Genomic DNA, 23,613 nt, shown 5'->3' with positions numbered 1-23,613 from the left:
CTATTGTCTTATTGGATACTCCACCTTCCCATGTTGCTTCCCTCCCCCTAGTGACCAACATCAGAATAGTATAATTGCTGTTTCTTTGTCCAACTCTGGTATTGTTCCTTTGCATGAAATGGAGTAATTAACATCCAAAATCATTCTTTCAAATTGGTACTACCTGGCTTTCCCACAGAAAGGCTGTGGAGGTGGGTATCTGGAAAATCATTACCCATGTGCCAGATGTGTTCCCCCTACCCTGTAATCCTATGTATGTCACTGTTTTCACCCATTTATTATTCTCCACATACCTGTCCACAAAGGGAACGAGTAGGATTTGGAGAGCAATAAATACACTGCATGTGTTTTTCCATGGTTGCGATTTTCTTGTTTCACAACCATAGTGTGTGTGTATGATGGTTTCCTCGACATCTGATGACTCTTAAGGTTCTGTGGCTGAACCCTCTGTTGGTTTTTCTGACCTTTGGTCTCGGCCTTCTGCTCCTATTTTGCTTGGACCTTCTTCCTCCTTCAGATGTTCTCGTGGCCCTGCTCTCCCTTCCTCCAGTTGCTCATCCATGGCTTCCACTCTGGGAGATGCTTGCAGTGGGAGAGATGATGCTAGCCGGACCTCTCCTCTACCCGCAGGGCTGTTGGTGTTACCATGGTTACCTGGAACAGACCCATCCATCGTGGTTGGTTCCATTTTCGCTTGTGGACCCTGAGTTTCACCCATTCTCCAACGTTTATGGGTAGCTCGTCAGGGTCTTCACCTGGGATCGGTTCTGCTGCTTTCCTAGTGTCAGAGTGGAGAAAACTTACAACAGAAGTTAGTTCCTTCATGTACTCAAGATGGTCGCACTATATCTCAGTTATGTCTATCTGTCGGTCAGTCATAGGTCTCACCCCTGGGGTGTTCATTGGTCGTCTTGTTAACATTTCATAAGGTGTACACCCAATACCTTTGTTAAGGCTGCTGCACATTTTCATGAGGACAAGAGGTAATCCCTCTACCCATGTCATTCCTGTGGAATGGCATAGTTTGACAAGGGAGCTTTTCAGGGTCCAGATTAGCCCTCAGTAACTCTCGTTACTCCGCGGTTGATAGATGGACACAAACTTCTGGTCAACACCTATCAATTTGGCCATTTGGGTAACCACATCTCCTATGAGATGGGTCCCATTGTCTGCAGACAAACCTCAGGCACTCCGAACCTGAGCATAAACTCCCTAACTAGCAATTTTGCAACTGTTCGCGCAACGCAGTTGGTGGTGGGATGGTTCCACCCACCTGGTGAACCTGTCAATTATCACCAGGCAGTATCTCGTTCTTTCTTTTTGCTCTACCATGTCTATGAAATCCATAGCTAGGTAGACAAAATATCCTTTTGAAGTGGGGAACTTCCCTGGTTGCAATGGAGTTCCCTTGTCTATATTATATAACAAACATGCCGCGCAACGAAAAATGAACTGTTTTACGTGCTGATTCAAATTTTGGGTCAAATTTTCTAACATTCTCCTCCTCCTCCATTCTCCTCTCATATCCCCTTTGATGAACGGCTCACTCCATGAGCCAATCGGCAAATATTAAAGAACATGGTTGATGGTAAACAGGGCATGCCATACAAAAGATATAGCCATAAGCCAGACCTAGGACAGAGAGCACACCCTCTCTCCTTCCACACTTGGCGAATGAGAATATCAGCCTGCTGCTGTTCCTCAAGAGCAGTAGTTTCAAATGACACAAACAACAACAACAAAATAAAATGCATGTGCGTGGGAAACAGCCAATTTGGCCGCCTCATCAGCTATGCTGTTACCAATTCTATCAATACCACATCAACCCGTGTATGCCTCAACCTTCACAATAGCCAATGTGTTAGGTTTTCACATAGCGTCAATCAACTGTTCAACATAAGGTCTGTTTTCAATAGGTGTGCCAGTGGTACTAGTAAACTCTCTTGCTCTTCAAATCCTACTATCATATGCTGAATCTGAGTAGAAAGTAAGGGCCTTCCCTTCCCCTAATTCACAAGCTGGGGTCAGAGCTAATAAATGGGGTCAGAGCTAATAAATGGGGTCAGAGCTAATAAATTTGTCTGTTGCGCTGATAAATGGTCTGGTAGGGGCCGTATAACCTCAATATCACCTTCCACATCTACTGCAGCTAATACTACATGTTTTTTTCCTGTGCTTTGATTTATTTTTCTTCCATTCAATTCAACTGTTCTCATGTCACTTGTTGCTGCTGTTGTGCCATCCACCTCCTTTGTGGTTACTTCTCCATTTTCTTCTGTCAGTGGCATGAGAGGGTAGATCTGTGTATAGTCACCCAGGGGTCCTCTGGGTTGAGTCTCAAAATTGGGAGTACTCCTGTTCTTCCTTTGTATTGACTCAGTTCTTTCATTCCGCATTCTATTTTCTTTTCCAGCTTTAGTTTGGTCACGGTAGCCTTGTTCATGAAGATCTGTCCTTCCCGCATCATCATTCCTATCACAGTTTCTGATACACGGGTACTTCTTCTTCATCATCTTCTTTTTGTCCATTTTTCTTGTCTGAATTATCTCCTTGACTAAATCCAACCTAGTCTTGTTGAAGGAACCAGCCATTGGATATCTATTTTCTCCTGCCATCTCTGTCCAGACATGCCATTTCTTAAAAGTGAATGTAAATTCCAAAGCAGGAAACTTCTTTTGCATATATTCAACAGGCGTGACAGGCTTCATTGCTCCTATCTCCTCATTCTGATTTGACTGTTCCATGGTGCTCCAACTTTTTTTTATTTAGATAGTCTGCGTGGAATGTGTTTTCCAATTTGTATAGGGTTATTCTAAAGTGGGTGTAATATGTAGGAATATGCCTATATAAATTCTCCTCTATCTTCTTTCAGTGTGTGTTAAATAACAGTGGGTGATACTGTAATCCTAATTCTTTTCTCACTTAATCCAGGCTATAGTAATTGGTTCTACTAAACTCAAATATATGTCACACACGGGCCTCACAGAGAAACCCGCATGGCAGACTACAAAAATCACTAAAGCTGGAGACTCTTACCTCCCTCACTGGCTTAAAGCACCAGCTGTCAGAGCAGCTCACAGATCACTGCACCTGTACATAGCCCATCTGTAAATAGCCCATCCAATCTACCTCATCCCCATACTGTATTTATTTATTTATCTTGCTCTTTTGCACCCCAGTATCTCTACCTGCACATTTTACCATTCCAGTGTTTAATTGCTATATTGTAATTACTTCGCCACCATGGCCTATTTATTGCCTTACCTCCCTTATCCTACCTCATTTGCACATGCTGTATATATTGATGTATATATTGCACATGCTGTATTATTGATTGTATGTTTGTTTATTCCATGTGTAACTCTGTGTTGTTGTATGTGTCGAACTGCTTTGCTTTATCTTGGCCAGGTCGCAGTTGCAAATGAGAACTTGTTCTCAACTAGCCTACCTGGTTAAATAAAGGTGAAAAAATGTTTTTTCCAAAAAATCCAAAAATCCTAATCCTAAAGGGTGTAGAGTAATAGTAAATGTTATAAACCAGTACCCCCTGGTGGTGATACAAAGTAACATTTTATGAACAAATACGTTCATTTTTACATTTACATTTACGTCATTTAGCAGACGCTCTTTTCCAGAGCGACTTACAACCTTCTATTCAAATAATTTCTGTCCTACTCCTAACTTTTTTATTCCACTATTGGGCCATTACCCAATAAACCCTGCCATAATCCAAAGACAACCAAACAATGAAACATACAACACACTATATACATAAACAACTCAACTCAATCACTTGGTAAATCTCACACAGAATTACCACTATACATAAACTCAACTCATTCTCTGGGTACCTCTTCAAAATAAACACTACAAAATAAGAAATAACTAGTATTTATGTAATGGTCGCTAGCATTACAACCCAAAATAAAATACATGACTAACGCTGAACCACCTCTTCAAAACCAAAATAACTAGTATAAAATTACCGTAATTTCCGGACTATTAAGCACACCTGAATATAAGCCGCACCCACTGAATTAAAAAAAATATATATATTTTGAACATAAATAAGCTGCACATGTCTATAAGCCGCAGGTGCCTACTGGTACATTGAAACAAATGAACTTTACACAGGCTTTAACGAAACATGGCTTGTAACAAAAATAAATAGGCTTTAATGAAACACGGCTTGTAACAAAAATAGGCTTTAACGAAACACGGCTTGTAACAAAAAATAAAAAATTAGCAGTAAGCTTTAGTTGTCTTTTTGCACTGAGTCAATTCCTCACGCTGCTGTTTCCAACGTCTTATCATCGACTCATTAAGACCAAGCTCCCGTGCAGCAGCTCTATTTCCTTTTCCAACAGCCAGATCAATCGCCTTCAACTTGAAAGCTGCATCATATGCATTTCTCCGTGTCTTTGCCATGATGAGGGTGACAAAATGACTACCGTAATCAGAATGATGGGAAGTTTGAGAGCGCTCGATTTAATCTAAACAGTAAACAAAAAAGTTGTTTGACCTTAACCCGTTCGGCAATTTCATTGGTCTAATGAAAGCTTCATGCCGCCAAAAAACTGTGCACGTCACAGAATGTGTTTTTTTGGAGAAAAAAAATTGAAAGTTGGAAAAATCCATATATTAGCTGCGTCTTTGTTTAAGCCGCGAGGTTCAAAGCGTGGGAAAAAAGTTGCGGCTTATAGTCCGGAATTTACGGTAGGTGATTATTATCTCTGAACCACCTCTCCTAAAGAAACTGACTAGTATTATAGTAATGGTCTCTTCGCATTACAACTCAAAATAAAATAGAAGAGATGAGTATTATAACCACCTCTCCAAAACCAAAACAACTAGCATTGATAATGGTCGCTCGCATTATACACCCAAAATAAAATAGATGATCATTACTGAATCACCTCTCAAAAAATAAAAAGCTAGTATTTCAGTAACAGTCGCTTGCATTACTACCCAAAATAAAAATTTTAATCATCAATCATTCATTTCATTCATCCTACATTGACAACATGCATTTCACCAATAGTCCGTTAAGTAATTTCTCCAAACTAAAATCTGACTGTCATATTCAAAGTCTATGCTTTAGATTGAGTGAAATACATACATACATACATACATACATACATACAGGAAATACATACAGTGCCTTCGGAAAGTATTCAGACCCCTTGACTTTATCCACATTTTCTTATGTTACAGCCTTATTCTAAAATGGATTAAATAAAAAATAAAATCAACAATCTATACACGATACCCCATAATGACAAAATGAACACAGGTTTTTAGAAATGTTTGCTAATTTGTTAAAAATTACAAACAGAAATACCTTATTTACATAAGTATTCAGACCCTTTGCTATGAGACTTGAAAATGAGCTCAGGTGCATCCTGTTTTCATTGATCATCCTTGAGCTGTTTCAACAACTTGATTGGAGTCCACGTGTGGTAAATTCAATTGATTTGACATGATTTTGAAAAAAAAAAGTCATGAGGTCAAAGGAATTGTCCGTAGAGCTCCGAGACAGGATTGTGTTGAGGCACAGGTCTGGGGAAGGGTGCCAAAACATTTCTGCAGCATTGAAAGTCCCCAGGAACACAGTGGCCTCCATCATTCTTAAATGGAAGAAGTTTGGAACCACCAAGACTCTTCCTAGAGTTGGCCAAACTGAGCAATCAGGGGAAAAGGGCCTTGGTCAGGGAGGTGAACAAGACCCAAAGGTTACTCTGACAGTGCTCTAGAGTTCCTCTGTTGAGAAGGGAGAACCGTCCAGAAGGACAACCATCTCTGCAGCACTCCACCGATCAGGCCTTTATGTTAGATCGGCAAGACGGAAGCCACTCCTCAGTAAAATGCACAACAGCCCACTTGGAGTTTGCCAAGAGGCACCTTAAGACTATCAAACCATGAGAAACAAGATTCTCTGGTCTGATGAAACCAAGATTGAACTTTTTGGCCTGAATGCCAAGTGTCGCGTCTGGAGGAAACCTGGCACCATCCCTACGGTGATGCATGGTGGTAGCAGCATCATGCTGTGGGAATGTTTTTCTGCGGCAGGGACTGGGAGACTAGTCAGGTTTGAGGCAGAGATGAACGGAGCAAAGTATAGAGAGATCCTTGATCCAGAGCACTCAAAGACTTTAGACTTGGGTGAAGGTTCACCTTCCAACAGGACAATGACCCTAAGCACACAGCCAAGACAATGCAGGAGTGGCTTCTGGACAAGTCTCTGAATGTCCTTGAGTGGCCCAGCCAGAGCCGGGACTTGAAACTGATCGAACATCTCTGGAGAGACCTGAAAATAGCTGTGCAGCAACGTTCCCTATCCAACCTGACAGAGCTTGAGAGGATCTGCAGAGAAGAATGGGAGAAACTCCCCAAATACAGGTATGCCAAGCTTGTAGCGTAATACCCCCCAAAAATTGAGGTTGTAATCGCTGCCAAAGGTGCTTTAACAAAGTACTGAGTAAAAGGTCTGAATACCTATATAAATGGGATACTTCAGATTTAATAAATTAGCAACAATTTCTAATAACCCGTTTTTGCTTTGTCATTATGGTGTATTGTGTGTAGTTTAATGAGGGGAAAAAAACTATCAAATCCATTTTAGAATAAAGCTGTAATGTAACAAAATGTGGAAAAAGTCAAAGGGTCTGAATACTTCTATGCATGCACTGTATATGCATCTGTTGGTCACAGTTACCTTTAAAAAAAAATTGCCTCAGGATCTCGTCACAGTATTTTTGTGCATTCAAATTGCCATCGATAAAATGCAATTGTGCTCGTTGTCCGTAAGATATGCCTGCCCATACTATAACCCCACGACCACCATTGGACACTCTGTTCACAACATTGACATCAGCAAACCACTTGCCAACACATCACCATACAACGTGGTCTGCGGTTGTGAGGCTGGTTGGACGTACTGCCAAATTCTCTAAAAACAATGCTGGAGGCGGCTTATGGTAGAAAAATTTACATTCAACTCTCTGGCAACAGCTCTGGTGGACATTCCTGCAGTCAACATGCCAATTGCATGCACCCTCAAAATTTGAGACATCTGTGGCATTGTGTTGTGTGACAAAACTGCACATTTTAGTTGCCTTTTATTGTCCCCAGTACAAGGTGCACCTGTGTAATGATCATGATGTTTAATCAGCTTCTTGATATGCCACAATTGTCAGGCGGATGGATTATCTTGGCAAATGACAAATGCTCTCTAACAGGAATGTAAACAAATTTGTGCACAAATGTTTTTGATAAATACGCTTTTTGTGCGTATGAAAACTTTTGGGGATCTTTTACTACATGTTGCGCTTATATATTTATTCAGTGTATATTGACCCGTGACAATTTTGAAGTACGTTACTAAACTATAGTTTAGTCGGCTGGCTTAAATTGTCTGACAAGCTAGCCAAATGGACTGAATCGCTAGACACTACATGCCTGTAGCTAGTCACTGCCAGCCTGTAGCTAGCCACTGCCAGCCGTAGGGTTGTCCGTATGTTTTTATTAAACCAAGTCACGTCGAAATAGGCCAATGTGATTTTAGTCCTATCACGAATGTCTCCAGTTAGCTAGCTAGGTAACACTCTTACATCATGAGATTGAAATCACATTTCGCCCTTTATGGACAGCTACTTGGTATACTGAAAGCATACGTTCAAGCTCGTCATACATATCTGATTGTATCTGAATTACCCTTAGCAAAATGTTCTGGACTAGCTGGCTATTTAAGCTAGAGACATTCAAAATTGGTCAAGTCAGTTAATGCTTTTCCCTTGTCTCTATATCCAGCTGATGTTCACTTTGTGTTCAGCAGAGAGTATTCAGAGGTGGTTTCAGCTGCACACAGCCTCATCTCTGTGCTGACCCAGACTATTAATCAGGGTCAGAGTCCAGTGCCACCGCATCAACAAGCTCAGGTGCATCAATTGCATGGTCAGGGGCATCATCAGCAGACAGAGGTGCAGGGACAGACCCAGAGACCGCTGCATTCCTCCAGTAACCTGGAGATGGCCAGGTGCATATCAATGGTCCCAGAATCCAGGAATGTGTCATTTTGCTGTCTATACCCAACCCATTATAGGGTCTACCCCATTTTGATGATTGATAAGTTCAGCCAATAATCTGTAAATGACATATTACTTTTCTCATTATCATAACTCTCGCACTCACTCGCATTTCGGATTCGGTTATGCTGAGCTGCAGGTCACCACCGGTCTATGGCCCATGATGTGTCGGTCATGTTTTCAACAAGGCAGCATGGTGCATCGTCCAGAAACACATCTTTTCCATAAAATGTTAAGAATTTTCAAACTAGTTTTCATTGGAAAGGCAGATAAAGCATTATCAAAAGTAATCACTTTTACATGTGAACACAGAACATACTCATTACTCGACGTGCTAAATTGCATCACTTTTGTTTCTAAACTCAGCGAAAAAGGAAACGTCCCTTTTTCAGGACCCTGTCTTTCAAAGATAACAATTAATGAATATGGACCTGTGGAACGGTTAAGACACTAACAGCTTACAGACGGTAGGCAATTAAGGTCACAGTTATGAAAACTTAGGACACTAAAGAGGCCTTTGTACTGACTTTGAAAAACAACAAAAGAAAGATGCCCAGGGTCCCTGCTCATCTGCGTCAACGTGCCTTAGGCATGCTACAAGGAGGCATTATAGGACTGCAGATGTGGTCAGGGCAATAAATTGCAATGTCCGTACTGTGAGACGCCTAAGACAGCGCTACAGGGAAACAGGACGGACATCTGGTCGCAGTGGCAGACCACGTGTAACAACACCTGCACAGGATTGGTACAACCAAACATCACACCTGCGGGACAGGTACAGTATGGCAACAGCAACTGCCCGAGTTACACCAGGAACGCACAATCCCTCCATCAGTGCTCAGACTGTCCGCAATAGGCTGAGAGAGGCTGGACTGAGGGCTTGTAGGTCTGTTATAAGGCAGGTCCTCACCAGACATCACCGGCAACAACGTCACCTATGGGCACAAACCCACCGTCGCTGGACCAGACAGGACTGGCAAAAACCAGGGGTGATGGTCAGATTGCGTTTATCGTCGAAGGAATGAGCGTTAGACCGAGGCCTGTACTCTGGAGCGGGATCGATTTGGAGGTGGGGGGTCCGTCATGGTCTGGGGCGGTGTGTCACAGCATCATCAGACTGAGCTCGTTGTTATTGCAGGCAATCTCAACACTGTGCGTTACAGGAAAGACATCCTCCTCCCTCATGTGGTACCCTTCCTGCAGGCTCATCCAGACACGACCCTCCAGCATGACAATGGCCAGCGAAGAGCCCGAATCTCAATCCCATTGAGCACGTCTGCGTCCTGTTGGATTGGAGGTTGAGGGCATGTCCATTCCCCCCAGAAATGTCCGGGAACTTGCAGGCGCCTTGGTGGAAGAGTGGGGTAACATCTCACAGCAAGAACTGGCAAATCTGGTGCAGTCCATGAGGAGATGCACTGCAGTACTTAATGCAGCTGGTGGCCACACCAGATACTGACTGTTACTTTTGATTTTGACTCCCCCTTTGTTCAGGGACACATTATTCCATTTCTGTTAGTTACATGTCTGTGGAACTTTTTCAGTTTATGTCTCAGTTGTTGAATATTGTTATGTTCATACAAATATTTACACAAGTTTGCTGAAAATAAACACAGTTGACAGTGAGAGGACGTTTCTTTTTTTGCTGAGTTGACGTTACATGCATCACATACCATTCAGTGTCGATTGTTTCTATTTGAAGGCTTATTTTCTGTCAAAAGGATCACTTTTCCCCATATAGTAAAAAGAAATGAGAAGGAAAATGAAAAGTTTTAACATTTAATGACTGCAACTCTTTTGTATTCAAACATCTCCATTTAGTAATTTAGATAAACATTGATTCTGTTGTCCATTGAGTGGTGGTCGAATTCAGAGTGAGCTGCTCTGTAGCCTGTTCTGTGTTAGACTGATGTTATGCCTTTCATAGACTCCTGGTATGTCTGCACACTAAAACAAGGCCATTGTGTTCTGGAACTGTTGCTTGTATAAAATAACTGCTGTGTAACAATATGATTGACTGATCACCTTCCACTATATCACGGACATGTAACCATTTACTCCTCGAGTACTTCCCTGTGAAATCAGATTTCCCCTGCAGCTGCTTGATTAAAGATTGATCTATTATACAATGAAATAGTCGCCGCCTTAATCTTTGGATAACATTTTCCACAACATTAATGACCAATCAAAATCAACCAATTGGTATAATTTTGCTGCGACCACATTACATAATATTGCAGCCTTTTAGAATTACTGGACTAGACTGTTACTATTCCTTGAGACAGTATCAGCAGAGGTATAAGGATCATTCAGCCATAAGTAGCAGCACATAGTTCAAAACAGATGCGTAAATATCTTGTCCATAGTCTTGATGGTGAGTTTGGGTCATGGCTCCATCAGAGCAGTGTCATATCCTGCTCTGTCAGTGGGCACTCCACTGGTGGGACCAAAATTCCCTGGCCATGCTCCTCCCACAGGCAGGCATCGTCCCCAACCAAGTTGTTTAAATCCTGAACATGGAAGATCATGTTCATTTACAAACAACCCAAAAAAATGTTTAGATAAGACTTAATTACATTTTCATAGTGGCTCCTTTAAATCTTTACTTCCACATTGCCAGGGAAGGTGACAGGATTCTCTGCTTGTCCCATTTCCCATAGCTGGTAGGGGGTCAGATTTTGCTCGGTGTGCAGAGAATGTTTATCCCATCCATTGGTTAAGGTGTCTAGGTCTGCTTGGAGGTATGGGAGGAATACATAGTGCACACAGAATAAGTGAAGGCTGCTTTACAATGTCCTACACAGTTTGGAAGATGAGGGCTCCCTTAACCTGTCAAAGATGTTTGACATGGCCATCCACAAGTCCCGCCATAACTGTTCAAACCTGAAAGCATATGAGAGAACATTTGAAGCAACATAATGAAACATTCAACATCATACCCAGTCCTCTGTCCTACACACGTTATTACTATTATTGTAACCTTACTGAGCATAAGGAGAAATAATTAGTCAAAGTATTCTAAGGTACTTTGCCTTTCTCTTCACCGTCTCCTGTTGAATTGAACTGTTTTTGTAATGAGGTCTGTGTGTAGCTTGTGTAGAGGAGTCAGGCGCAGGACAGCAGATATGAGTAAATAAACGTAATTTACTCAAAATAGGCAAATACAATACAATAAAGCAAGCCCACAATAATGGACCGTAATACATACAAACAATTACTCAAACAAACAAACAAACAAACAAACAAACAAACAAACAAACATGGGGGAACAGAGGGTTAAATAATGAGCAAGTAATTGGGGGATTGAAACCAGGTGTGTAAGACAAAGACAAAACAAATGGAAAATGAAAAGTCTATCGGCGATGGCTAGAAGGCCGGTGACGTCGACCGCCGAACGCCGCCCGAACAAGGAGAGGGACCGACTTCGGCGGAAATCGTGACAGTACCCCCCCGCCCCTTGATGCGCGGCTCCAGCAGCGCGCCGACACCGACCTCGGGGACGACCCGGAGGACGAGGCGCAGGGCGAGCCGGGTGGAGACGGTGGAAATCCCGCAGCAACGAAGGGTCCAAAACGTCCTCCACCGGCACCCAGCATCTCTCCTCCGGACTGTACCCCACCCATTCCACAAGGTACTGAAGGCCCCTCACCCGACGCCTCGAGTCCAGGATGGCTCGAACAGCATACGCCGGGGCCCCCTCAATGTCCAGAGGGGGCGGAGGAACCTCCCACACCTCAGACTCCTGGAGTGGACCAGCCACCACCGGAGAGACACATGGAACGAGGGATTAATACGGTAATCTGGGGGAAGCTGTAACCTGTAGCATACCTCGTTCAGTCTCCTCAGAACTTTGGATGGCCCCACAAACCGCGGATCCAGCTTCTGGCAGGGCAGGCAGAGGGGCAGGTTTTGGGTCAAGAGCCAGACCCGGTCCCCCGGTGCGAACACCGGGGCCTCACTGCGGTGGCGGTCGACGCTCGCCTTCTGCCGCCTCACGGCCCATTGCAGGTGCACATGGGTGACGTCCCAGGTCTCCTCCGAGCGCTTAAACCATTCGTCAACCGCAGGAGCTTCGATCTGGCTCTGATATCAAGGTGCCAGAACCGACTGATACCACAGTACGCACTGGAAGGGAGAGAGGTTAGTGGAGGAGTGGCGGAGTGAGTTTTGGGCCATCTCTGCCCTGGAGATGAACGCCGCCCACTCCCCCGGCCGGTCCTGGAAATATGACCGCAGAAACCTACCCACATCCTGCTTTAATCTCTCCACCTGCCCGTTACTCTCGGGGTGAAAACCTGAGGTGAGGCTGACCGAGACCCCCAGACATTCCATGAACACTCTCCAGACTCTGGACGTGAACTGGGGACCCCGATCAGAGACTATGTCCTCAGGCACCCCGTAGTGCCGGAAGACGTGTGAACAGAGCCTCCGCAGTCTGTAGGGCCATAGGGAGACCGGGCAAAGGGAGGAGGTGGCAGGACTTAGAAAACCGATCCACAACGACCAGAATCGTGGTGTTTCCCTGTGAGGGAGGAAGATCCGTCAGGAAGTCCACCGACAGGTGCGACCACGGCCGTTGTGGAACAGGTAGGGTTGTAACTTCCCTCTGGGCAGGTGCCTGGGAGCCTTGCACTGGGCGCACACCGAGCAGGAGGAAACATAAACCCTCACGTCCTTGGCCAAGGTGGACCACCAGTACTTCCCACTAAGGCAATGCACTGTCCGTCCGATGCCAGGATGACCAGAGGAGGGTGACGTGTGGGCCCAATAGATCAGACGGTCGCGGACAGCAGACGGAACGTACAGGCGCCCAGCTGGACACTGCGGGGGAGTGGGCTCTGTGCGTAACGCCCACTCGATGTCCGCGTCCAGCTCCCACACCACTGGTGCCACCAGGAAAGAGGCAGGAAGTATGGGAGTGTGATCCATGGACCGCTCCTCTGTGTCATACATCCGGGACAGTGTGTCTGCCTTAGCATTCTGGGAACCTGGTCTGTAGGACAGAGTGAAAACAAAACGGGTAAAGAACATGGCCCACCTTGCCTGGCGAGGGTTCAGTCTCCTCGCCGCCGGATGTACTCCAGATTGCGGTGGTCAGTCCAGATGAGGAAAGGTTGTTTAGCCCCCTCAAGCCAATGTCTCCACACCTTCAGAGCCTTGACAACAGCCAACAGCTCCCGGTCCCCCACATCATAGTTTCGCTCCGCAGGGCTGAGCTTCTTCGAAAAGAAAGCACAGGGGCGGAGCTTTGGTGGCGTGCCCGAGCGCTTCGAGAGTACGGCTCCTATCCCAGCCTCGGACGCGTCCACCTCCACTATGAACGCCAAAGAGGGATCCGGATGAGCCAGCACGGGAGCCGAGGTAAACAGAGCCTTCAGGTGACCAAAAGCCCCGTCCGCTTCAGCCGACCACCAGTCCCCCCTTCAGCAGTGAGGTAATGGGAGCCACTACCTGACCAAAACCCCGGATAAACCTCCGGTAGTAGTTGGCAAACCCTAGAAACCGCTGCACTACCTTTACTGTGGTGGGAGTCAGCCAATTACGCACGGCTGAAATGCGGTCACTCTCCATCTCCACCCCTGAAGTGGAAATGCGGTACCCTAGGAAGGATACGGACTGTTGGAAGAACAGACATTTCTCAGCCTTGACGTACAGGTCATGCTCCAACAGTCGACTAAGCACCCTGCGCACCAGGGACACATGCTCGCCGCATGTAGCGGAGTATATCAGAATGTCATCGATATACACCACTACACTACTACACCCTGCCCGTGCAGGTCCCGGAAAATCTCATCAACAAAGGCCTGGAAGACTGATGGAGCATTCATCAACCCGTACGGCATGACGAGGTACTCATAGTGCCCTGAAGTGGTACTAAATGCCGTCTTCCACTCGTCCCCCTCCCGGATACGCACCAGGTTGTAAGCGCTCCTGAGATCCAATTTTGTGAAGAAGCGTTCCCCGTGCATTGACTCGATCGCACTGGCAATGAGAGGCAGCGGGTAGCTGTACCTCACTGTGATCTGATTGATACCCCGATAGTCAATACACGGGCGCAGACCTCCATCCTTCTTCTTCACAAAAAGAAACTCGAGGAGGCAGGTGAAGTGGAGGGCCGAATGTATCCCTGCCCCAGGGATTCGGAGGCATTTGTTTCCATAGCCACCGTCTCCTCCTGTGACAGAGGATACACGTGACTCCTGGGAAGTGCTGCGTCTACCAGGAGATTTATCGCACAATCCCCCCGTTGATGAGGTGGTAATTTAGTCGCCCTAACAGTGGTGTTTCCACCAAACAGACTTGTTGAAGATCCAAAATCAGTGTGTGATGACGTAGTGTACACGAAATCCATCACATTTTCAACTCTACGGATAGTTGTCACAAATTTTTGCGTTAAATAGCAAATGCACCCACTCTGGTCTTGGTACGTGTGCTCTAGACAACAGCTTGCTGATACAACAGCTTTACACACTGTAGGCTGTGTGGGTAGGCTAGTCTACATGATGAGATTATGGATAAGAACAACAATATTTGTCAATTGGCAGCCAAGTATCGATCATCATGTCACCAGAGTAAGACCCTAAATATCTATTGGAAAGGAGCATCAAGATCACTGTGCACTTTCACCACCCTGTGAAGTTCATCATTTATTTCATCTGTAGCCTAATGAACTGCATGGTGTTAGGTTCTTATTTTTCAGAGTAAATAACTCATGGACATTAGAGATGCTATACCCAAGTTTAATTCTTCCTAAAGGTTCTGCACAGCTGTATTCAGACAACCCAACATTTGTCCCATCCAGATATTTATATCCCACTTAAGACACTCCCCCTTCTCTCCAATCCTTAAATCTTATGCTCAACAGGAAGAAGGTAACCATATACTAAACCCTGATTACTCCCTTAAGGGGAACTGACCTCACCTCCTGACCTCAACCGTTCCTTCCCCTAGTGCACAGATGTCCATCTGTCTCCCCTATCTCAACCGTTGCTCTACTCCCTTCCCCCTACCCATTTCATCACATTCCACAGCTATCTGTCTTTCTACAGAGGCGCAGTCTCTTTCTCCTTTGATTCTATGCTCATTTCCTATCATTTATTTAATATCTCAATGCTCAAAATGTCGAATCCAACAATGGTTTCCCGAGGCATAGTGGGAGGACCACACAATATACTGTTTCATCGTGTGACTAAGTTTACTTTGTAATGAAGGTTAGTGTATCATTATTTGCGCTTAAAGGCGTTTCTACCAACAATTCTTACACAATTAGTTTTACCGGCAAAAAGATCACACCATGTCCAACGAACAAATTATCTGTCGGCATTTATCAGATTGTACCGAAACTTCCTGTTTCCAATACAACTGCCATTGCATATCTTTTTTTATACGGAATGACTTTACTTGCCAAAAAACTGAATGGAAACGTGGTCTATAAGGCACTCCTTTGCAAAGCATTTAAATACCAGTTATGCATGAAACAGCACAGTTTATCATCTCTACTCAGTGCAGGGATTATAATTTAGGTGTAGGCCACCTGCCTAACTACACTCTAAAAAGTATAGTACAGATCAAATTTCAATAATATGTGGTCGTAATCTATGTATTCATTACACACAAATAGTGGTAGAAATGACTGTTGATTGTGAACACTTTTACCAGAGATAAAGCTTCCCCTGCCACAACCAAGGACATGAAACATGCATGTTGCGATGTCCACATTCTCCACACCTTGGTCTGCTCTCACCTAGATGATGATATACAGACACTAGCATTATAATCAAGACAACTGTTCATCAGAATTCAATCACTCTCCTCTGTGGTGTATGAAACTTGGTCAACATAAATATATTTGTCTTGATAGACAAGGCCTCAGGCAGACCAGGCATATGGTCTGATTCGAGGCCATATACAAAGCAACCAACGGTGTCAATTTACAAACAAATGCCTGATTCCACACAACACTACTGAGGGAATGATGCTGTTACCTTAATGGAAAGCCATGCTTCGCTACAGACTCCAGGAAGAAACCAAGGGCAGTTGATGCTTTGTTATTGTTTGCTGCACCGAGGTACATGATCTATAGGATATCATTATGAAACTGACTGTGTAATAAAAAAAATAACACATATACAAAAACAGCTGTGCTGTTGTACAATTCAAACTAATTGTTTATATAAAGCATTGGATTATCCACATTGAGTCAGACAAATATTACAAACTTCAAATACCATGGGAGATCAATAGGTAACCTATTGATTATTATGCCACCAAATATTACAAAGCCAAATCTGTTGAAAGACCGTTTTGGACAGTTTTGTATACTTGCCAAATCAGCCATCTTGCAGTAAAATATAACAGAGGCAGCATTGTATGGGCTATGAGCCCCCCCCCCCGAACTGAAGGGAGTTTAAGCTTACCTGATCATCTTGTGGTTGGTGTCCACATGTATGAGGGAAAGAGGACCCTGAACAGAGTATGTTCTTCTGACAACACATCCAAGTCCTGCCATTCTTTCATGTATTCCTGCAGCATCTACAAGAAGCACTGAGTCCCACACTCGGGTCCACTGGACTCGATGACCCAGTGCTTTCAGACGTTCTCTCACCATCCTAATTGTGGTGAACTTGTCTTGATTGTGGCCACCAGATTGTCCAGCTCCTCGTCTATCATTTGGCTGTATGTTCCGCTCACCACGATACTGTATTCCTGCATTCTGTGTTGGTCAGTTTGTGTTGAGATGACAAGCAGTTTGGCGATGCAAGGTAGAGGCAGATCCATTTCAATCAGCTGTCGAAGGTGCTGTTCCGAAACAGTCAGTTTAAGACGTCCCATTTCGCCATCCAACTCATCAACATGGGGCATTTCCTTCTTCCATTTCAATATTGACTAGACTATACAGATTGGAGAGACCCTGAACACCTCTTGAGGCAAGTCTACTTGATTTGCTAGTGAGCTGATAAATATCATCTCAATGGTGCACACGAACTGTAAGTAATCAAGATCCAGGGGAAGGCGTTGCATGGCCCGCTGCAATCTGTACAGGAGCTTGCCCATAATGTGTCTCCCCATCGCCTGTGAGGACATATACAAATTGTAATTTGAAACGATGTCACCGAACCAGCTGGTATCAGGCAAGATTGGGTCTAGGCTTCAGGTATTGTTATGGGAATAGCCATTTAGGGTTGTCACTGGGTTTCTCTCTCTCTCTCTCTCTCTCTCTCTCTCTCTCTCTCGCTCACTCTCACTCTCACTCACTCAAACTCACAAATATTTCAGTACGGGTGGCAGTGGCTAGCTGTAATATTACATGCCTGCAGTCTTGTGATTCATTCCATTTGGCTACCTAGTCTGACACAAAAGCCAGCCAACTAAGCTAACAAAAAAATAAATAATAATAATTTGAAATTGTCTGTCAGGGGTCAATAATCTATGGATATTAGAAGCGTGTCTATCTAATACTAATATTTAATGACAAACCATGTAACTACTTAGGTTCAACATATGAATTACCTGTTGCCCAAAGTTTGGGGCAGGTGTTGATAAGTGGTCAGCCATGTTCAGAACATGGGTCCACTGGGGGAAAGATTTGGTGAGTAGTGGTGACGTCAGGCCGTCTGGTTAAGTAGCCAATGTTAAAAAAAATCTAGCTGGAGGCGCATTTCCTAGAAACAGCAGAACTTGCCCGACTTGCTGTCGGTGCACACAAATACTGTGTTGAAAAGGGATAAATGGGCCCAAAATCTGTCTTCTCCAGCAGGTGGCGTTCTTTCATTTTTTTTTCGCTCACCAAGCGAGGAGTTTTTGTATGGCGGTCAATGAGAGGGTGTCAAATTTGGTTAACAAAAAATGTAATGGCTTATTTGCTACGTGCGGCTTTTGATTGAATAGAAGTTCCTTAATGCTTCGGTTGTTAAGTGTACTGATATAAGTAGGACACGTGACATCCCGGGAACTTTGAGAAAAAAACACTTTATATAGGCGTTGTGCCTGTTATCGCGTTCGTATCTGCCCTCTCATTGGCTAGGATGGTCCACCTGTCTTGCCTCTTCCCGACTGCACTCCATTTTAAATACATTTATTTTCATTATTAGAGTGGCCAAATGGAGTATCTGGTCAATATAATGGATAATCTGTGATATGTACCTTCATCGACTTTATTCGTCGACTTCCGTCTACAGTCGGCTACTTTCGGTTTACCACTCAAACGCACGCAGTGCCTACAAGTGTGAAGTACTGGAGAAGCAGTTTCTGTATTGTCCATACTATTCGGGATGCTTGGTAAGTCCCAACTGTGACGTTACACCATTAAAGTTCACATTTTAATGGTTATGATACTTCTTTTTATAGATCAATTTTAGGGTAAGGGTTATGGTAGGGGTTAGGGTTTAGAATGTGGACGTCCCAAGGATCCCGAACAGCGCTAAACCTTTCGAATCTGTCTTTGGCTTCAGTTTCACTTTACAAGAAATCATGTCAGTACAATTTCTGGTAAAGGACACCGATAATTTGCCGTTTTTGACGTCCAACTCATCCAACCCACTGTCATTGCATTAAAACCAAATCTAAACCCAGTGACTGTTTCGTATGGCCGGTCTGATCTTGGCAGCGTGATAAAATTCGATATTAAACAGCAGCAGGTGAGTTGATATTCATAATTTTCATGCCTCAATTCGTGGCCTTATGACAAGAGCTTCTATAGTGACTGTGTGGCAGGCTGAATGTTTGACGTATACTATACCCTGTCCCTATTATTGGAATCGTAAATTCAATGTCCAGGCTTAGCTTACTCAACATTTTTGCAACATGTAAAACGTTGCCGATAAATTGTATATTGTAGGCTACATCACAATGCATGTTTTTTTCTGAAAGCGTTGTAACGTTGTGCCCAGACTAGTAAACATACCCTCCTTAATGCGTTGTTACCATAATGACAGGTCAGAGCAGCTGGGATCAAATCCTATTTCCCTACAGCAGCATCAGTGTGAAAGTACAAGTATGAGTCAGGTAACTAAAATAACATTATACAGTAACATTAAGCAGCAGTCTAAACCTGTGAACAATGCTTTGGACTAATAAATAGCATATCAATGTCTTCCTCCTAGGCAAGGACAATGAGTTTGGAAGAGGAAATCAGGGGCCTCTCACCAGTTGCAGCACATGCCCTGGCATGTAAGTTAACATGGGACATCATGGAACATCTGACTGAGCTTTATGCATTGTGTTGTCAGTCGTTGTCAACTGTGTTCCTAATTACATCATGTTCGTTTTTAGGTGCTGAAATTACAGATGACATTGAAATTCAAGAGTTAACAAGAGCAGATCTGAACGAACTTCTGCCAGGCGTTCAGCATTTTAAACTTAGAAAGAAGATCAGTGAACTTATAAACAAATCTAAACAGGTTGGTATAGCCCCAGTAGCTTCTAAAGCTACTGTACCACTATTCTGGAATCATTCACTAGTTAATAGAACGACGATGTTTTATTCAATGTGTAATTCCATTGGATATACTAATTCCCCTGTTTTCTGTAATATTTCTGATTCTTAGGACACAGCTAAACCTATTGCTTTAGTTCTTAACGAGCTGAAGGAATTCCTTCCAGTTGATGTCATGGAGAGTAAGTCCCTTTTCAAAACAATTCAGCATAGCACTCACCCAATACAGTTTTGGTGTATCTTTGGTTGTAATTGTATGCACTAGTCACTTTCTCCTTACAGATGCACTTGTTCCTGGGGGAGTGTTACATGGCTACTTACCTATTCTTAGAGATTTGGAGAAGCAGCTGGCCAAAGCGCTGGACTTCATTCAGGCACATGTTGGTTTGCTCCAGAGCTACATTGGAGAAGAGTCCATGGAGGCTCAGAGCAGTGCTGCATCTCCATCAGTTGACTCTGCTACAGCAGGAAACCAGCCATCAAATGTTGCAGGTAAATGACATAACTGCTGTGTTAGCTGCAGCACAGTGGGTCTCATCCCTCATTCTTCATTAATCAAAAGACGGTAGATGATGGCATACAAATCATAAACACTGTAGTAGATTTCATGAATAGTATAGTTTTGTTGAGAAGTTAAACATTCAAGGCCTAGGTTCGCTTCAACTAGTGGGACTTTAATGGCGCTCAAACACAGTCTTCTCTTAGCCTGAAAGAACCCCAGTTATCAGCCCTCATCCTTCAATCTTTTTTTAGTCCAGAAAACATCTGTTAATGGCACCTCAGTACCACCAGTTAACTCAAAACCTTTAACAGGGCACGTGTAAGAATAACGCGGCACGTGTAAGAATAACGCGGCACGTGTAAGAATTCTATAGATGTTATTAAACCCTTTTACAGTTGTCAAAACTTTTTTAACATTTTTTTTTATTTAACTAGGCAAGTAAGTTAAAAACACATTCTTATTTACAATGACGGACTCCCAATCACATCCGGTTGTAGTACAGCCTGGATTCGAACCAGGGTGTCTGTTCCAAAGCTAACCACAATGACTTGCACAGACTCACAAGAATGTGCTGCAATACTGTTGGAATTTAATTCATAGTATTTTATGTTGGAATTTAATTCATAGTATTTTATGTGGTCATCAGCGTGTGTGTGTGTACAGTTTAGTCGAGGTAATATGTAGGTGGGGGTAAAGTGACTATGCATAGATGATAAACAGTGAGTAGCAGCAGCGTAAAAAAAAAGGTGGGGGTCAATGTAAATAGTCCGGGTAGCCATTTGATTAGCTGTTAAGCAGTCTTATGGCTTTGGGGTAGAAGCTGTTAAGAAGCATTTTGAACCTAGACTTGGTGCTCCGGTACCGCTTGCCGTGCAGTACCAGAGAGCACAGTCTATGGCTAGGGTGGCTGGAGTCTTTGCCAATTTTTAGGGCCCTCCTCTGACACTGCCTGGTATAGAGGTCCTGGGTGGCAGGAAGCTTGGCCCCAGTGATGCACTGGGCCGTACGCACTACCCTCTGTTGCGCCTTGCGGTCAGAGGTCGAGCAGTTGCCATAGTTGTAGAACTTTTTGAGGATCTGAGGACCCATGCCAAATCTTTTCAGTCTCCTGAGGGGGAATAGGCATTGTTGTGCCCTCTTCACGACTGTCTTGGTGTGTTTGGACCATGATAGTTTGTTGGTGATGTGGACACCAAGGAACTTGAAGCTCTCACTCAACCTGCTCCACTACAGCCCCGTCGATGAAAATGGGGGCGTGCTCGGTCCTCCTTTTCCTGTCTCCACGATCATCTCTTTTGGCTGTTGGCTGCGTACCTGGTATTAAAATACTTTGCAAAAGAGTTTGATTAGAATTTACAGGTAGACTGTGATTTTCATCTTTAGGTGCTGACACCCAGTTACAAAGAGGAATAACAGGAGGAGCAGCAGGAGGTAGGAACCAGCTTTCTGTAACATCCTACACAGGTCAATATCAAAACCTAAAAAATGTTCAATGTCATCAAATCCTTTAATGATATTTGGAATTGGACACATAGTGTGAGAAAGTGTGTGATTTTAAATTTATACTTTCAGAGACGAGGTCATTAGTAGATTGTATTTCACAGACCATTTTTAAAAAGAATCGTTTGGGGAGAGGAAATGAAACTCAAATTGAGAAACAACCAGGTGAGGCAAATGAATATCTTACCACTTCATAATAAAAAAAAGTTGTATTATCTTATCTTGGGGTTTTATGAAGTGTAAAGTCATTTTTTGGTCTTGAACAGTTAAAGTCCATTCACGAGTTTGTGGAAAAACCCTGAACACTCACCTTGCACTCATGAAACAAGTGGATGATCTGGCAGTAGGACTTAAGCAAGAGGAGACCAGTGCAGAGGACTGCCAAGTCATAATAGCCTTCTGTCCTATTACATCTCGTGTGGGAACAGATATTGATGCCGCCTTGAACCAAATTACAAGTAGGAAAGCCCTTTCAGATTACAGCATGAAAGTAACTCAACAGGATGTATTGGTCCATATTGTAGAATGATTGACTCTAATGAAAAATATTTTTTAAGTGGAAGTACATTTAAAGCTTTAATTTTCTCTCAACAGGTAACAAAGATGTCATTCTAGTGGTGATGCACCATACCTTTGATCGCTGCTTTGTCGCAAGCCAGAGATCTGCATCTCACTACAAAAATGTAGTGGAGGAAGTTAATGTTCTCTTCCATGACTCTATGGGACTTCTGCGTTGTGAAACAAATGATAAAGCAGTGACTCTCATACACAAGGCCTTGCAGAAATACAGCAGCACTACATACAAACATTTTGTTGCCACCAGGGGTTACTTCAAGTAATATCTGAAGTCTTAACGCGCAAACATGATTTTAAAAACCCTATTCTACCATTCAAGGTGTTGGTAATTCATTCTAGTTTAGAATAAAGCATATCACAATTTTTGGAGTCAACCAAATGAATGATACTCAAGCAGGACTAAATTAGAGGTCACACTGTAGAACAGCTGGTGTGAGTGAATCTTTGCCGTGGCTGCCCTCCAAGCATGCCCTCTTAACACTAACAATCATGTGGGATGCCTCATATTTGTGAATTTAAGCGTTTTCCTTCTTTTGGTATTAGAAGCACTTATTTTGTTGTTGGGTGTACTTTTAACAAATGCTTGTCTATGTCACTACTCAATCATAAGAGATTGAAAAGTTGTACCTACAGTATCATTAGTGGTAATGTTTTGCTTACAGATGTACTAATCTAGGAAAATAATTCAGAACAAGTAAAAAGTGTTGTCAAATATTGAATAACTTAGTAAGAATGATCTGTTTTTTCCCCAAACTCTTGTGATATCAACATACAGTGCATTCGGAAAGTATTCAGACCCCTTGACATTTTCCACATTTTGTTGTTACAACTTTATTCTAAAATGGATTAAAAAAAGTCCACCTACATAATCTACACACAATATCCCATAATGACAAATCAAAAACAGTTTAGAAATTTTTGCAAATGTATTAAATAAACAGATATCACATTAACATAGGTATTCAGACCCTTCACTCAGTGCTTTGTTGAAGCACCTTTGGCAGCAATTACAGGCGAGTCTTCTTGGGTATGAAGCTACAAGCTTGGCACACCTGTATTTGGGGAGTTTCTCCCATTCTTCTCTGCAGAGCCTCACTCTTTTCAGGTCTTTCCAGAGATGCTTGATCGGATTCAAGTCCGGGCTCTGGCTGGGCCACTCAAGGACATTGAGACTTGTCCCAAAGCCACTCCTTTGTTGTCTTGGCTGTGTGCTTAGGGTTGTTGTCCTGTTGGAAGTTAAACCTTTGCCCCAGTCAGGTCCTGAGTGCTCTAGAGCAGGTTTTCATCAAGGATCTCTCTGTACTTTGCTACAATCATCTTTCCCTCAATCCTGACTAGTCTCCTAGTCCCTGCCACTGAAAAACATCCCCATAGCATGATGCTGCCACCACCATGCTTCACCGTAGTGATGGTGCCAGGTTTCCTCCAGATGTGAAGCTTAGCAATCAGGCCAAAGAGTTCACTCTTGGTTTCTAGAGTCCTTCAGAGTCTTTTAGCAAACCTCAAGTAGGTTGTCA

General features: G+C 43.5%; 1 protein-coding gene across 5 annotated transcripts; it reads left to right on the top strand.

Moving 5' to 3' along the window:
- The first annotated feature begins 17,884 nt into the window (after positions 1–17,884).
- On the top strand, positions 17,885–22,892 carry si:ch211-245h14.1 (uncharacterized). Of its 5 annotated transcripts, none has more exons than XM_014144532.2 (11): positions 17,888–18,362; positions 18,657–18,721; positions 19,019–19,088; positions 19,187–19,253; positions 19,356–19,483; positions 19,631–19,700; positions 19,801–20,010; positions 21,404–21,484; positions 21,593–21,685; positions 21,787–21,978; positions 22,115–22,892. In XM_014144532.2, the coding sequence occupies exons 3-11, from the start codon at positions 19,080–19,082 to the stop codon at positions 22,357–22,359; spliced, it is 1,095 nt and encodes a 364-aa protein (XP_014000007.1). In that variant the 5' UTR covers positions 17,888–18,362; positions 18,657–18,721; positions 19,019–19,079; the 3' UTR covers positions 22,360–22,892. The 5 variants fall into 5 exon arrangements, with proteins under 5 accessions (XP_045551683.1, XP_014000008.1, XP_014000007.1 ...); XM_014144531.2 differs by having other exon boundaries at positions 18,536–18,721; XM_045695726.1 differs by having other exon boundaries at positions 17,892–18,362; positions 18,536–18,721; positions 21,404–21,451.
- Positions 22,893–23,613: the final 721 nt, after the last annotated feature.

The sequence above is a fragment of the Salmo salar genome, chromosome ssa15 (genome assembly GCF_905237065.1).
Source record: "Salmo salar chromosome ssa15, Ssal_v3.1, whole genome shotgun sequence".
NCBI lineage: Eukaryota > Metazoa > Chordata > Actinopteri > Salmoniformes > Salmonidae > Salmo > Salmo salar.
This window is presented reverse-complemented; position numbering and strand designations above follow the sequence as displayed.